Here is a 15,431-nt window from a genome sequence, read left to right on the forward strand (position 1 = left end):
GTCACTTCCTCTATTCAGGCTTCACCACAGCCCTCAGTGAGACAACGGATACATTCTTACAGAATATGAATAATACTAAATACTGTAGCTGTAGGGCAGGGCTTAATGGACGTACTTCAATTAAGAAAATAAGAGTCCAATATTCAGAAGATAACATTTAAAGAATAAAAACATGCATGTGCTAGAGACAAAAAGAAAAATATCAGCAATGATTGACTACCAAAGGAATTCGAAACATGTACATACTTATAAGTGATATCAGAAAATGTAAAAGACAGTCACAGTTTCAGCATTTTTTTTATTAACACATATGAACATGTCCACTTAAAAGGACTAAGTAGCAAATATGTTCTCTTCTGCATTCGACGGAACGCAAAAGGCTAATTTCTGTACATTCACTAAGGCTCTGTTTTTAGGGAAAACACAGGTTTCCATAAGGCAAACAATATCTAAAGGAATGGTAATAAGTACAATTTCCAGCATGTTAATTTAGTTTTCAGTTTTCCTCACAGTACAAAAGATGCCTTGTTGTCACATCATCTGCTCTGCCATTTGTCAGTTATTATTTTACAACCTAAATATGTGGGGGAAAAGCAGAAAAACAAAAAGCTAGAAGTTCACATTATCAAAATGTGTCATTTTGGAGATCATTTCCCTGTATGAGATAGGTTGCTGTTGGAATGTTGCTGTTGCACCATCTAACCAAATCTCCGTAAATAACAGGTTTAATAAATCAGACAGAAATGACTGAGTGTAGTATGAACATATATGGAAAACTGCAAAATGAAGAGAATATGCAATGTTAAGATAAATAAAGTCATACATGATGGCCTAAACCCCTCTGTTCTCAGTATGTGTCCTGCGAATGAGGAAAGAATGTCATGTCAGTATGTATACTTGTACAGTAGTTACGTATAGTATATACGTATAGTTGAGCCAGGTTCATATTTTCTTTCTTTTTCAGCTTTCTTTGAAAGCTGAAATTGTTATTGAACTAAGTGCTGTTTAGGCATTGCCAGAACTGTGGAGTGGACCCTAAAACGAAAAGAAAAATAATAAAAACTCAGTAAAACTGTTAAGTGATATTCTGAGGTATGCATGTTTCCTATTGGGCAATGTCAACGTGCATTCGGACATGACATTTTCTCCTGTACAAAGAGAGATAGAGAGAGGAGAGCACAGATCAGGGCTTGTATTGTCTCAGCCTGCCAAAGGTTCGAGACATCAACTCAACTGGCAGCTTATGCATAGCCTTAATATACCTTTATTTCCACAACTACAGCGATGTATTAGTTAAGATAACTTCCCATCAAACACTGATCAGCAACTGCTATTATGACAGGCAGCGTGTCGTTTTAGGTTACTTTCACAGACTGTGTCAAGAAGCTGCACAGGCTTTCCTGAACAGCCTTGACACATCTCAAACTCTCCCTCTCAGACATGGCTCTTTTCGACTACAGGAACAACCGTGTTGTGGAACTTATTTCACAGGTTCTGGAATTATTTCCATACGCTATGGCTGGGTTTCAGATAAGGTTCTCAGAACCTACTTTGGGTCCTGCTCAGGAGGTAGTACTAACCCTGAGTAGTGGGAACCCAGAACGTGTACTTTCAAAAATGTTCTAAATAGCCAAAATAGCAGATGTACATACATGCTCACACTACGTCGCAACGCGTTGTGAGCTTGTAGATTGGCTACTTTCGCTTTTTTGTGAGTTTAGAAAAAATTGCAATTTTTTCTTTTGTATTCGTTTTTTTGTTTGTTTATGACGTACCTCCTCCTGGGGTGGTTCTGGTTCTAATGTAAACGCAAACAAACAAAAACAACAGAACTTCACGGTTCTGGAAAGTTTCAGGTTCTGGAAGGTTCTGGGTTAACCCTTCGTAGTCGAAAAGAGCCAAGAGATACAGTATGCGAGGTGGAGGCGCCTCAGAAAGGGTTTTCAGTCGATACACACATATGGAAGTATGTTCAGCTTGCTCTCGTCTCCGTGCGGCTCTAGGGATATGCACTCTGTCCAGTCATACCAATTGTCCTTGGTGTCGCGGCAACCGTTGACCCCGGGCCAGTGTTGTGTGTGTAACCGTTGCAGCTCGTCCTCTGTGACCTCTCGGCTGACCCCCGGTAAGTCAGTAACAGGGAGGTTGGATGCCAGCACGTGCGTTTTCCTCGTCTCTTTGATTTGGTGCTCCTCTTGTTTCAAATACTCGTTCAGGAAGAAGTGGGCCCCGGGGGTCTGGGCCCCCGACGAGGTGAGCACGTTGCTCTGCTGGCTCAGGTACGACTGAATGATCTCGTTCCTTGACAGCTCCTTCCAGTTGGTCTGCTGGAACGGACTGGGAGGAACAGGCACGTTCTGTTTCAGCGCTTCTGTCCTGTGTGGTTCAGAGACCTCCGCCTCCTGGTGGCAAGACTCTTTATGGATGGAAGTTTTGATCTGACCTGTGGAGGGGTCATAGGTCAGTCTCCTGTCTTTTAACCTGACTGGTTTAGTGCTGTTCTCCGTGCTCTGTCCGTCTAAATTCACCACGTAGTCCTTAGGCCTGTATTTTTTTCTTTTCTTTTTTCCTGTTTTTCCTATGGTGTCGTCGGCCTTGACGCCCACCCCCTCGCTGTAAGGGGAGGCAGGAAGAGAACTGTCAGGAGGCCTGGATGTCCAGCTGCTCTGAGAGTCCATATCTGAGGGGTACCAGGAAGTGTCCATGGTGTGCAAACCCTGAACAGAAGCAGTTAAAGGCTGTGGAGAAGGCAAAGGAGAACATCCCAGTCCAGAGCTGTCCAGAGACGCGGCGCTCTCGACGGGGCTCGACAGAGTTGACGCTTTGGGCGCGGGCGGTTTGATGATGACTACTTCCTGCTTTGGAGTTCGAGGGCTGTGCGAGGAGCAGCGAGGGCTCCCAGTCCTGGGGCTCTTGGGCAGGTGCGGGGCCCCTGACGCAGCCTGTTCCAGTCTGGCATGCTGCTGCAACACTGATGTTTTGAGTAAGGAGGAAGTGCTCGGGGGTCTGCTGAAACCCGGGGAACTCGGGTGCGGTCTGACGGCGTTGACAGGGATCTTGTTGACCCTGTCGTTGTCCAGATGCTCAGATACCTCCCGCTCTGAAGCGTCAGGGACGGCGGAGATTCCGTTTGACAGCGGTCGTACCGAGTTCTGGTTTTTATCGTAGGCTGCCGTCTTGGCGATCTTCGCTGGCAAGCGTGGGTCTTCCTTCTGCTCCCCTCTCCGTTTCCGGCTGCTCGGCGGCTTCTCTGCTTTGGGGGAGTGACGGTTGTTGAAGTCATTTCTGCTCTTCAACTCCGGAAGCGCCTTTGCTGACGGTAGCGCCTTTGCCGATGGTAGCGATTTTGCCGATGGTAGCGATTTTGCCGACGGTAGCGCCTTTGCCGACGGCAGCGCCTTTGCCGATGGCAGCGCCTTTGCCAACGGCAGCGCCTTTGCCGACGGTGGAGTGGCAGGGGCGGAGATGTCAGTCCGACAGGGGTGAGAAGCGCCATTGGAAGAACCTGACGTTTCCGTGTGGCCCTTGGACAGAACTTCGTGACCCGGGCCCGGCTCAATCAACTTCTGCCAGGTCCGCAGGAGCTTCTTGGCCCTTTTAGCCAGGTCTTCATTCTTGGTTTTCTTCCGGACGTCATTGATCAGCTTTCCCAGACGAGTTTCCTTTAAAGACAAAAGATAAAATCTTTGGTGTCTTAGCAGCAACAGCACTAAGCGTGAAACACATGATAGGCACAGGTAAGAATAGAGAGATAAGATCAAATGTACTGTCATGTAAAATGTATAAATATTTACAGTCTATCAACAGTGAATTGAATGAATGAGGCGGCTCTTGTTTAAAAGAGCTGCCAAAGCAACACAATTTCAAGAGCTGAGGTACAACGTTTTTTTTGTATAAAGACATCAAACATAATACAGTTGTGCCTAACTTGGATTTTTCTACTTTCACGCACCAGAAGTAAATGTATTTTCCATTCATCTTGTTAATTAATTGATGTTCTTGTTTGATTAAAAAACAATAATTCTTAAAATAACCTACCTCAAGTGTCTCTTTGGTGATGGGATATTTCTCCAGGTAAGAGATCACTTCCAGGACCATCACCATGTTGCGGATCTGCTCAAACAACACATTACATTGGTAAATGGTGCATTTATCCAAAGTACTTAACAACATGCATTACATTCACCCATCATCCTCACATGAAACCCCATACAACTGGTCAAGGCAGACGTCTGCCCCTTAGAGAAAGGCTCTGCTCAAGGGGAAAAGAGTTTTTCCTTGCTCATGTGGGAAATAATGTAGGGTCTCTACATTATTTATTTGTTCAGACTGTCAGCCCAAATAATCTGATTTTTGGCTAATCCAGATTGGAATCAGAGTGGTTCCATCAAGTCTGAACAGACATAAGAAGTCTCAGATTATCTCAGATTCTTATCAGATTTCTAAAGCAGCGTCTCAGTCTGGACACTCAAGACACTGTCATATGATGAAGTATAAATCAGACTTCAGTGTCGCTCATCATAAATAGCTGGATCTGCAACAAAGATTTTTGAACTAGTAGATTGGCTATTTTCAGCGAGTGACTGACATCGTCATGATGAGAGAGTATAAATTAAGCACTACTCAAGCCTCCTATCTATGTCGTTACCACAGAAACCAATGATAGGTTTGACAATGTTGAGTACACCAATCTGATTTCATCACTTGCCAACAGTATGGGCAAATCGGATTTGTCTGCAGTCTGAACAAAGCCAACAATTATGGTCTTGACCTGATCTATATGTAAAGTGTCATGAGATAACTTGTATAAGAATATTGACTTGACTATACAGCAGAGACCCGACAGAAGTACTGCAATAATACTGAGGATGAGGACCTGATTTGTCATCTTTATGGTTTTCATATGAATTTCAATATACACAGATTCAACTGTACATACAATGGGGAGACGGGACCTATAAGGGGGGCTAAACCATTATTTGAATGAACTTTCATATGTGCACCTGCACATGGAAAATGTACAACCACTGCTGGTTTCAGACAAACTGAAATGTCATGCAAATGCACAAGTTTACCCATACGTAAGTACACGTGACTCTAGAGCAGCGATTACAACGTTAAAATAGACATGCTCTCTGAAAATGCCCGCGTGTCTGAAAATGCGGACGGCCCACCCATCTGACCACTTATTTTCATTACTAAGTCATAAGTCGTTTTTAACACACCATGTTAAAGGAGTAGTTCACCCCAAAAAATACTTATTTTCTATCAGTTACACAACCCATGAAGCCTTGAATTCATGGAGATTTGTTGTTTTTTGTCACATTCCTAAGTCAATAATTTGATGACCAGCAGAGTCTCCTTCTCTGACCTGACTCAAAGAGTCTCCTACTGAGTATCCTATTGACCAATGACCCGGTCATAAAATTATTGGCTCAGGAATGCGACAAAACCTTAAAAAATCTCCATAAATTCAAGGCTCCGCTGCTCTGGAGAACAAAAACAATAAATCAACCAAACATCTGAAAATCTCTCACACAGTTGTATAAAGGGCTTGTGAAGGGCTCTGTGTTGAAGATAGAATTGGCTGGGTGAAGTCTGTGCAAACTTCCAGTTTGCAAAGAAGTTTGTCCTACTAGTGGCCCAAGGGCCAACTCATAAAGGTCAATGTACATGCTCAGACTTTGTGCAAAGCTCAACAATTATGTTTTGCTCATTTGATAGAATTCTTTAGAATTCTCTACATCTCATCACGTAAGGCAACCAGGGTTGGGTAGTAGTAACTGGCTTCATGTAATAACTACTTTATAATCAGCTCCGATTACAATCTGGGGGAAAAAGGTGTAATTAGATTATTATAGTTACAAGGAAGCTTGATAACATCTATATACAATAGGACTGTCTGCTGTCAAGGTGGTGGTAGGGTGGGGGGCGGTTTCACCGGGGGAGGTGTTGATGGGTTGTTGATTATTGGGTAAACAATGCTATTTACTTATGAAAAGAACAACTAGCATACAGGGTTTCTCGGCCCTGTAAGGACCACAGTAAACCACATTACACACAATGAATGGGTCCTATTGTTTATCCTTGCAAATCCTATGGCACAAATGTGTTTTACTTTAAAAAATTGAGATGTTAGTGGAACTCAATTTTCTGTGGCTGCATGCCATTATTTTTGATTCTGCAATAATCCAAAAGTATTCAGATCAGTTTACATATTTTATAATTCAAGTGATTACATTTATAATGACAATTGCCTTGTAATTTGTATTCAGTAACAAACTGACTACATTTCAGTAATCTGACCCAACCCTGAACTTCCAAAAATGTAAGGGTAATAAGCCATTTACTTTTCAAAGCTTGTCAATGCCTACAGTGCACATAATAGCTAACAAGACCTGACACAACACAAGTAAATGTTCTATAAACAACTTAAGTTCACAATAATAACCAATGACTAAACGTGTAACAAACATGTTAAAAATACAAATAAATATTTATCTCTTGGCATCTTGTCTGACATTGTTCCCAAGCAAGCCTCCATTCATTTCCACCACCAGTACAAGTGACTGTCACTAGCTCATTAGCTCACTAGCTCATTAAGCTGAACTATAATCCTCAGTACAGCGGTGTCGCTGGCCGTCAAGAACAGATCTACAAAGCCAAAGGGTTGTTGTCAGCTCGCAGGAGTTAAAGGGCTTTCATTAAAACACGTCATTTTGGTTGAACACACATCGATTTTCGCCGTCAGGCTGTGATCTCGTCCAAGCCCAACACACTGACACTGCTGTTATTCATCTGACCAACTCTTTCTTATTGACACTTCATGTTATGCTTCTACACTCCGCTTTGTGTGTGGTGTCAGCCTCTGGGGGAGGATTCCAGCCTTCTCTGTGTGTTTTTCTTATCGCTCTCTAAAAGGTTCGTTAGCAACGGTTCTCGCTGGGTGTTCTCCCCCCGGTTCGGGTCAGCGGTGTTACTCACGTTGCTCTGGCCGTCGATGGCCGCCAGCAGCCGGTCTCTCATCTGCTGCGGGGTCGCTGTCATCCTCCAGCCTCTCGGGGAGAGAGAGAAAGCAGCGCTTCACTACGGGCGGCCTATCAGCGACAAACAACCCGCCCCGAGGAGAGCCAGCACCATGGTGGTACTGTGTGATGGGCCCGGCGCGTCGCTCTCACGTTCGGTTCCCCGGAGAGCGCCTGGTGAGACTTTAAAGTGTGCGAACAGAGGTAATAAGGCTCTTTGGGAGAGTTGTCGGGCTCGTCAGACAGGCTTCATGGCCTCCATCATCACGTCTCTCTGCTCTCTGCTGAGCGCTCCTCTGAGCCGCGCTGCATGATGGGACATTTCTCCCCCTTCTTCTGGCTTCTTCTTTGGTTTAAATGGCTGCGTTGCAAACCGACACCGACACCTGCTGTACCTGAGTTATATGATGACAGTGGTTCTTCTCAAACATTTTTCTGAGGTCAACTAAGAACCCTAAAAGACCCCCACTCTGACAAGACGACTGGACATCTTCGTGTAAAAGATGTTTTCTTTAAATGCACAAGCGTACACAGGACCTTTCTTGGGTTTATCCTTTTAGCATCTTTGTATAAATAAAACTACCCCTGTGCTTTTTTGCGAACTGTTAATAAAATATTCAATCAATCAATCAATCAATCAATCAATATTTTGTCTGGTAGATGTAAATTCAAAACTATTAAAAGGATCCCTGGCTAATAAGCATTTTATGCCTTAATACATTATAGTTGCCCTCTATAACTAAAATTTAAAATTAGAAACACTTTCATTTACTCAATAGGAACTCCCATGGCCCATCGCAAGTTGATGATGTCATTTGTCCATGTGTGTTCCAGCCCTATGGAATGTATGGAATGCATGTGCTAATAAAAAATATATCAAATATAGTTTTGATGCTCATTAACCTTAGGAAGTATTAAAGGTAGGGTAAGTGATATTTTTGGGTTGAAACAAAATAAAGTATTTTGTTAAAAGGTTAAAGCACTATATTCAGTAATCATTGCTATAGAGTGTTTGTTCAGTAACAGGAGTCTCCCTGTCTCTCCAGCTCTTTAATAAACAGAAAATACATTTTCCGGTAGGTGTCAAAATCTCAGCCAATCAGGAGAAAGTACCCATTTTAAGCTTCATTTTTATAGATCCAATTGTGTCTGTTCATTTCTTAGTGTCATCACTTCCAATTTCACTTGTTTAATCTATATCCTGATTGAGTTCTCTATCCTGATTGGATAAAATTGGAAATGAAACTGAAACTGAAACGAAAATGCATTTTCTGTTTTATAGAGCTGGAGAGACATGGAGACTCCTTTTACTGAACAAACATTTTTTAGCAATGAGTACTATCAGAATATAGAGCTATTTAACACTTATTTTAACCAAAGAAAATCACTTACCCTATACTACCTTTAAGTTGTTTTTAGTTAGCACCTGAATTCCATACATTCCATAGGGTTGGACAACACATGGACATATGACGTCATCAACTTGCAACAGGGGCATTTAATAATTTATCATTGTATTATTAGGTGTCATGTATGAAATTGGGTATAAATATTTTTTTAAACCACCTGCTGAGTGACCGGCTGTCAGCATTGAGCAATGTTTTTATAGCCCAGGCAAACTTGCTAATTTTGGACCTCAAAATCAAAATAATTGTAGCAGAATGTTTTTCTTCACATACCTATTCTATTCACCAGAACAACACATCAAAAGTCCTAAGAAATCCTAGTTGGCAATAATGTCCACCACATCGTCAAAAAGCCATATAAAATGATGGTGAATCAAATTTTCATTCATCTGAGATTACAATTGACTTCCAAATACATTTTGAGGAAAGGAATTGATCAATTGATCAATGTTGACTGCTGTCAGTCAGCAGGTGGTTTCATGAATGTATGTGTATAGACAATATTTTAGGCCCAAAAAAAAAATAAGGTATATACCGAATTTCATACCCCCTAATGATTAGATTGTAGAGCTGAGGTTCCCACGAATACAGGTCGAGTGGGCACCTAAACATTGTGCACACCTCAATGTTAAATTGGCAAATTTCCTAAATGTAAAATATATATATATTTATACATGATTGTGTGTGTGTGTGGGGGGGGGGGGGTCTATGTCCTGTCTATGTTCCCAACTGACAAATGATTATTCCAAAATAGCTCTGGAAGAGATGTTCTACACAGTAAATCCTGTTCATTTAACTCTTAGAGAATACAAATGAGAGTACATTTCTACGTTCTGAGTTACAAATGAGTATTTTTAGTATTTCAATACCAGTCTGAGCAACAGTGCGTTCTCTAATAATCTTTGGGTCTAAATAATCAAAACACAAAAACGAATCCCACCCACTTCTTTACACCTGTGATGAGACAACACAGTTGTGCTACTTTTCTATATGTATGTATACAGAATGATAAATTGCATCTACAGTATGGTTTTCAGAGTAAACCTTTATTACAAAATAAGGACAAATATGCATCAGTTTTAAAACATCTCTACCATATTTCGATTTACCATATAAGTATTTGAAGTTTGAAACTAAACCAAACAACTCATATCAACAAAATAGCCTCAAGTGATTTGGTAAACACCTGAATTGATACATCATGTATATCGTCTGTCGGTTGGAAACCTCATATGTCTAAAACTGTCGCTTTTCAGGATTCAAATTCAACGACAAAAGAAGCAGATCGACAAGCTCAAAACTTGTCGCCTTTGCACCGCTTTTTCGAGCTTGTGGATCTGCTCCTTTTGATGCTTTTGTGAGACGCTGTAGTATGATGAAGTAGGGCGTTCATTTACGAAAAAACACAACATTTGAATTTGGAGATTCCTGCCCTATACTTCCTCCTTGTCCTGAAAACTACAAATGACGGAGCTTGTACAAAAAAATAATGTCACCCACTTCTTTACACCTGTATTCCTGTGATGTAACAAAAAAAGCTGATTCTGATTCAAAGCCTGGCAGTAATGATGGAGATCTGATAGGTTCACAATCATTGTACATTAAGTTGCATTTTGGCACTTTCATGTGTCCCGTATGGATAGAATTGTTGCAGATAGATGCAATGAAACAAAAAGGGAAAAAAGAAAAACAACTAATTATCAACAAGTGAAGCCGAACTATTTTATAAGTAAAGCAATGCCCTGGAGCTACGCTACAGTATGTTAAGCATTCAGGCCCAGGGGAGAATAGGTGCGTACAAGAAAAACCACTGATGCCAGGGAAAACCGTATATTTACAATCTAAAGAAAGAAGCCCAAATGTAACAAAACTCTATAGTTCTGTCTAACAATTAAGACAAAATAAATATATTGGTTTTGTAAACCATCTACACCAGGAGTCTTCAACGTTCTTCAGGCCAAGGACCCCTTAGCTGAGAGAGAGATGAAGCTGGGACCCTCATTATATTGTATACAATTATTTTCTATAACTTTTTGTTTGAGTAATCCTTCAATGCAACTTGATGAGAGGCTTTCAAAGCTAGTTCTTCAATGTCTGTTGAAAAATACATTCCTATACCACAAACATGTGGCAGCCCCCCTGTAGTAAGTCTGAGGACCTGCTAGGGGTCCCGGACCCCCTATTGAAGACCCATGGTCTACACCAATGGTTCTCAAAGTGTGGTCCAGAGACCCTCAGGGTTCCCTGGGAGTTCCAAATGGACCTTTACAAGTCTGTAACTGTGAGAGTTATGGGGATCCTTGGAATTAAAACGTTTGAGAACCACTGGTCAACACTATTTGTTGACAGAAATAACAGTTGAGGTTAATCAAGAACATGTGATACAATGACAGTTAAAAGAGCCAAAAAGAACACCGCAGAATATTAAAGAGAAGCTTAGAGTGTCCATCTTTGATTTGTGTGCATGTTGCATCCTTGGAAGACCCCAGGCTCCAGACAGGAAGTCATGACCCAAACAATCTGCAAACATTAAAAACAAACATGTAGTGTCACTTAATATCTATACTTTTTCCCTCATATCATTATTGTCTTAATAATCTGGACATAGGTTTCTACATATCATCACACATCTGTCAGGTGGAAACCTTGTATGTCCTTCTGAGGGCCCATATGGCTATTTTAGCTACTTCTATGAGAAACTGTAGGGAATTAAATGATCAAAATAACATAAAAAGTTGAAGAATGGAGAGACAAGGTTTCTGCCCGACAGCTATGATACACAGCACTTGTGTAAATGTAATTGCTCACGATAAAGTAAATAAATGTACAATAACTTAATAATGCACATCTGCAAACCAACTTCTATGTTTAGCTTATTACAGATTTATCTCATGTTACGTTCTAACGGCATCTACCTTGCTGCAGTAAAACATCTTATCTAGTTTACAAACATACCCGTTTATATGGACAAAAGCATAAAAATGCACAAACTCACAGGATCATGCAGAACATCATAAAGATGTTCCACAACGCAATGAAGATCCGGAAGTATCGTAAGCTGAGCAGGAACTCCCTGATATTGTCACCTGAAAGACAAAACATTAAATTAAGCACTTGAACCCCAGCATCTACTGTATATTCTGAGGGGAACATTTGCCAAAAGTAGCTGATCTACAGGCTCACAATGCATCGCAACACGTTGTGTGAGCTTGTAAATAAGCAATTTTTCAAGGATTTAAGTGGTTAAACTAAGCCAGTGATTCTTAACCCTTTTCATTTCAAGGAGCCCCAGTTTATATGCATTAGACCACTGTTTCCCAAACAGTGGGTCGGGACCCATCTTTGGGTGGCGAACCAATCGTTATGGGTTGTGAGTAAATATCTCCTTTTTTTCCTGTTCCCTACATTTAGAAAAAGTGTATATAATTTCAAAAGATTTTTAAAAGTTTAAACAAAACAAAAATCACAGCTTTTCATCAGTTAAACAATTCCAACATTTTCAACCACTGCACTCGACCACTGCAAAACCCCCCATTTAACTCTGCGCTTAGCTTAACGTGCAACAGTGTTTTCTCACTCAACAGTTAACAAACAGTATAAGTGTATGCAGGGTATCTGTAGGCCTACATTCATTGCTTTTGATCATTTATGCATCAAAAGCAATGAACAAACTATACTTTTAAAAAATTGTCCAAATTGTCAAATAATACCTAAGAAGAAAGAGGCAAACATTTTTTAATGAGCTGATCTACAAGCTCACAACACCAACACAAGGCGTTGTGAGCTTGCAGATCTGCTATTTTCACAATATGTATCTGTGGAACCGAGTCAAACTAAATGTAATGCCTCAACTCCAGCCATTCCAAGTGCTTGTCAGGGTGGAGGTTCAAATATGATTATTTTGGGGGTCACAGCCTGGTTGAGAACCAATGACCTAAGCAATACAGTCTACAAACTAAATTGTAAAACTAGAGTTGTTCCGATACCAATACCAGTATCGTAAAAGCTGCCGATACTGCCTAAAATGCTGGTATCGGTATCGGCGAGTATGCCAGTCTATGCCATTCCGATACCACGTCATTTATCACATGAGATTTCATTTATAGTATATAATATTTTGAATTCATGTTGCACTACTGTTTTATGTTCTTACTGTACAATTTACATTCTTATTTTACTAACTTGGAGCTGCACCTTAACTATGATTAATGGATTTTTTTATTCAGTGGTTCAGTGGTTTTCAAACTTTTTAATTTCAAGAACCCCCATAACTCTGAGTAATTTGTTCCGGGTCCATTTGGTTCCATTTGTACACTCTCAAGAGTTACAGACCTGTAAGGGACCCTTTGGCACTCCCTCAAGGAACCCTAAGGGTCCCTGGACCCCACTTTGAGAACCAATGTCCTAGATTATTTTTGTTTATTACTCATTGGTATTGGATCGATACTCGGTATCGACCGATATGCAAGTTGTGAGTAGCGGAATCGGGAAGGAGAAAATGGTATCGGTACATCTCTATATGAAACACAGTTGTCACATTCTTGTGAAGCACAGTTGTCACATTCTTGTGAGTGACACACACACACACACACACACACACACACACACACACACACACACACCAGTTGTCGGTCCTCCATGATCGTCTCCAAATCCTCCTTGGTGTGACTCCTTTCTCTTCCTGCAAATTAAAACATTTGTTTGTACTTGTTATTTCTAATTCTGGAATTTGCTTACTGATTATTTGTATACGTTCAGTATTTTTCAGGCGATGACATGGAATGGTAACCAGACGACTCGCCCCAAAACACACTCGCCCCCAGCGGTTCTTGTATTCTTGTATTTATTTTACTGAGGTGACGGGCGACTGTGTTTTGAGGCGAGCGTTCTTGTATTCCACAAGCAGCCTACTTACAGTTTGAAATTCAACACAGCTCCTGCATTCACAAGCAAAGTCCTGCAAGTAACAATATAGACAGAAATTATGTGAAAATTAGGCATGCAACAATTGATCAAACTAATCAATTTAACTGATGAAAATAAAAGAACCAATAATCATTTAATAATCAATTAATATTTTTGGACATGGTATTTTTTAGGCTAAAGTTTACTTTACATTTTTTTGTGTGGATAAAATGACAAAATTAATGAAAATAGCATGGGTAGCTGCATATCTGCTATTTTCACTATGTGTGCATGTTTGTTGAGCAACGAAATACAAACGAACACAAGTGGTTAATTGTTTGTATATAAAATATGTAAACATAAATATATTACAAAATACCCGTTTCTCGTTTATTCGACTAAACAAAAAAGTAATGAATAGAATAATCACTGAGAAAATAATTGATAGTTACATGTTTGTGTTGTTTACAGCTAAGCTAACGTGGTGAGCTGGCAGCAGTAAAGCTTGTTGTCATGGTACAAACACACATTGTACAGTCATAGAAACACAACAGCATACATAACGTTACATTAAGAGACGTGTCTAAAGTGCACGGTCTCTTTTCTCAAATGGATTACAATTATTTTTACCCGAATATCAGCAGATCCCCCAACATTTTGTCCACATCACATTAGAGACGCCACACATCCGTATCCGCATACGTCATCAGCGCATTTGACCAATAGGCGTTTTGAGGAGCAGTGTTTTGTTTTCGGAATTTGACAACCTATACAATTATGTGACGCAAGAGGGCGCTGTCTCACAATTTTGGAAAAACGTATAGTGCGCACGACTCTAGGAAAGTGAAAGTAGAATACATACAGTGCCACTGCCTATCCTATTTGTTTATTTATCTATTATCAATAATGATTAAGTCTATTCCCCCCTTAAATCCACTAAATAATATCTATATAGCTTCAGAAAAAAATAACAGAATATATCAGAAATATAACAGTCCAATAGAAGGCTACTGTAGGGTACATAATATGATTGTTTTATAAAATTGCAGGCTACTAATGCTATTAATTGATTTGAGCACATTGGTCTTGGCATTTTAGACCTTCAATGAAAGCACTCTGCGCCTTTAATGGACGGATGTGAGTTCTTTCATGGCCTGGAAGATAGACAACGGCCTATTGGATGACTATTCATTATTTCATTACAGTGATTTTTATTGGATGTAATTCCTAATGTATGTCTGTCACCGCATGCAGCAACGACCTGAAAGCATCTTATTCTCACAGCATCCAGAACGTGAATGTGTAAATACAGTAGGAGTAGGCTATCACGCGTATAGCCAGAGAAGAGAACTGTGTTGGTTGTTTTCTAAACCAGAAATGTAGGCTGCTACTATTCGAGATAATAAAAACACATGATCTCTGCAACGCATCATTTAGCCCTGATATCATGACATGTCATGGATGAACTTCAACATAGTGTTTGCATGTTTTCCCTTTTTAGCCTGTACATTTACATAAACGTTCAACGTTTAAATATGAAGTGCATAACCCATGTCCAAGGATGTTACAAATATGATCGGGTCATCAGAAGTACCCGTATATTCCGTATTGTTCAATAAAAGGCATTTTAATCCGATCGGTGGCCCTTTTCACCGTGTGCTGTCAACTACGTGACCCTATCGGTTGGGAGGTGTATTGCACTCTGATACATTATAACTTTATGAAAAAATGGCCACTGATCGGATTCAAATGCTTTCTGTTGAACAATGAGGAGGATACGGATACTTCTGAGGACCCGTACAAACGTGTAACATCCGTGGCAATAGGGTAAGCACTTTATATTTGAAATTCGAACGTTTTGTAGATGTACGAGCCAAAAAAAGAAAAAGTGCAAACACCAGGTTGAAGTTCATCCATGACAGTCGTGACATTACGCATCATGACATTAAGTCCGTCGTATGACGACGGCGGCGCATGCCGACAACAAGAGTTGCGCGCTTGCAGATCGGCTCTTGTTGTTGGCAAGCCAAGCGACAGCGCGCAAAGTGTGTGGCGCCATGATGCAGATGTGGTAGGCTACATAGCCTATAAATAG

The 15,431-nt window shown here is 40.5% G+C and overlaps 2 protein-coding genes across 2 annotated transcripts; both read right to left on the reverse strand.

Annotated features, from left to right (window-relative positions):
- Window positions 1-281: 281 nt before the first annotated feature.
- Window positions 282-7,306, reverse strand: LOC311052079 (mediator of RNA polymerase II transcription subunit 26). The gene is made up of 3 exons (XM_084066884.1): window positions 6,985-7,306; window positions 4,039-4,113; window positions 282-3,662 (listed from the first exon to the last, which is right to left on the reverse strand). The coding sequence occupies exons 1-3, from the start codon at window positions 7,045-7,047 to the stop codon at window positions 1,944-1,946; spliced, it is 1,857 nt and encodes a 618-aa protein (XP_083923010.1). The 5' UTR covers window positions 7,048-7,306; the 3' UTR covers window positions 282-1,943.
- Window positions 7,307-9,458: 2,152 nt separating this feature from the next.
- On the reverse strand, window positions 9,459-14,049 carry smim7 (small integral membrane protein 7). The gene is made up of 5 exons (XM_084066691.1): window positions 13,967-14,049; window positions 13,347-13,388; window positions 13,054-13,112; window positions 11,427-11,517; window positions 9,459-10,951 (listed from the first exon to the last, which is right to left on the reverse strand). Exons 1-5 carry the CDS (start codon window positions 13,990-13,992, stop codon window positions 10,936-10,938), a joined length of 234 nt encoding a protein of 77 aa, XP_083922817.1. The 5' UTR covers window positions 13,993-14,049; the 3' UTR covers window positions 9,459-10,935.
- Window positions 14,050-15,431: the final 1,382 nt, after the last annotated feature.

This window comes from Gymnoscopelus microlampas, assembly GCF_963454915.1.
Source record: "Gymnoscopelus microlampas genome assembly, chromosome: 9".
Lineage (NCBI taxonomy): Eukaryota > Metazoa > Chordata > Actinopteri > Myctophiformes > Myctophidae > Gymnoscopelus > Gymnoscopelus microlampas.

Bases quoted from the DNA above. Each gene is read 5' to 3' on its own strand.
- LOC311052079 (XM_084066884.1), bottom strand. From the start codon at position 7,047: ATGACAGCGACCCCGCAGCAGATGAGAGACCGGCTGCTGGCGGCCATC. The intron at 4,114-6,984 runs GTGAGTAACACC...TTGTTTGAGCAG, and splicing joins CCATCGACGGCCAGAGCAAC to ATCCGCAACATGGTGATGGT. The intron at 3,663-4,038 runs GTAGGTTATTTT...TTGTCTTTAAAG, and splicing joins TCACCAAAGAGACACTTGAG to GAAACTCGTCTGGGAAAGCT.
- smim7 (XM_084066691.1), bottom strand. From the start codon at position 13,992: ATGTTGGGGGATCTGCTGATATTCGG. The intron at 13,113-13,346 runs GTAAGTAGGCTG...TTTAATTTGCAG, and splicing joins GCTGTGTTGAATTTCAAACT to GAAGAGAAAGGAGTCACACC. The intron at 11,518-13,053 runs GTGTGTGTGTGT...TTTGTCTTTCAG, and splicing joins TCATGGAGGACCGACAACTG to GTGACAATATCAGGGAGTTC.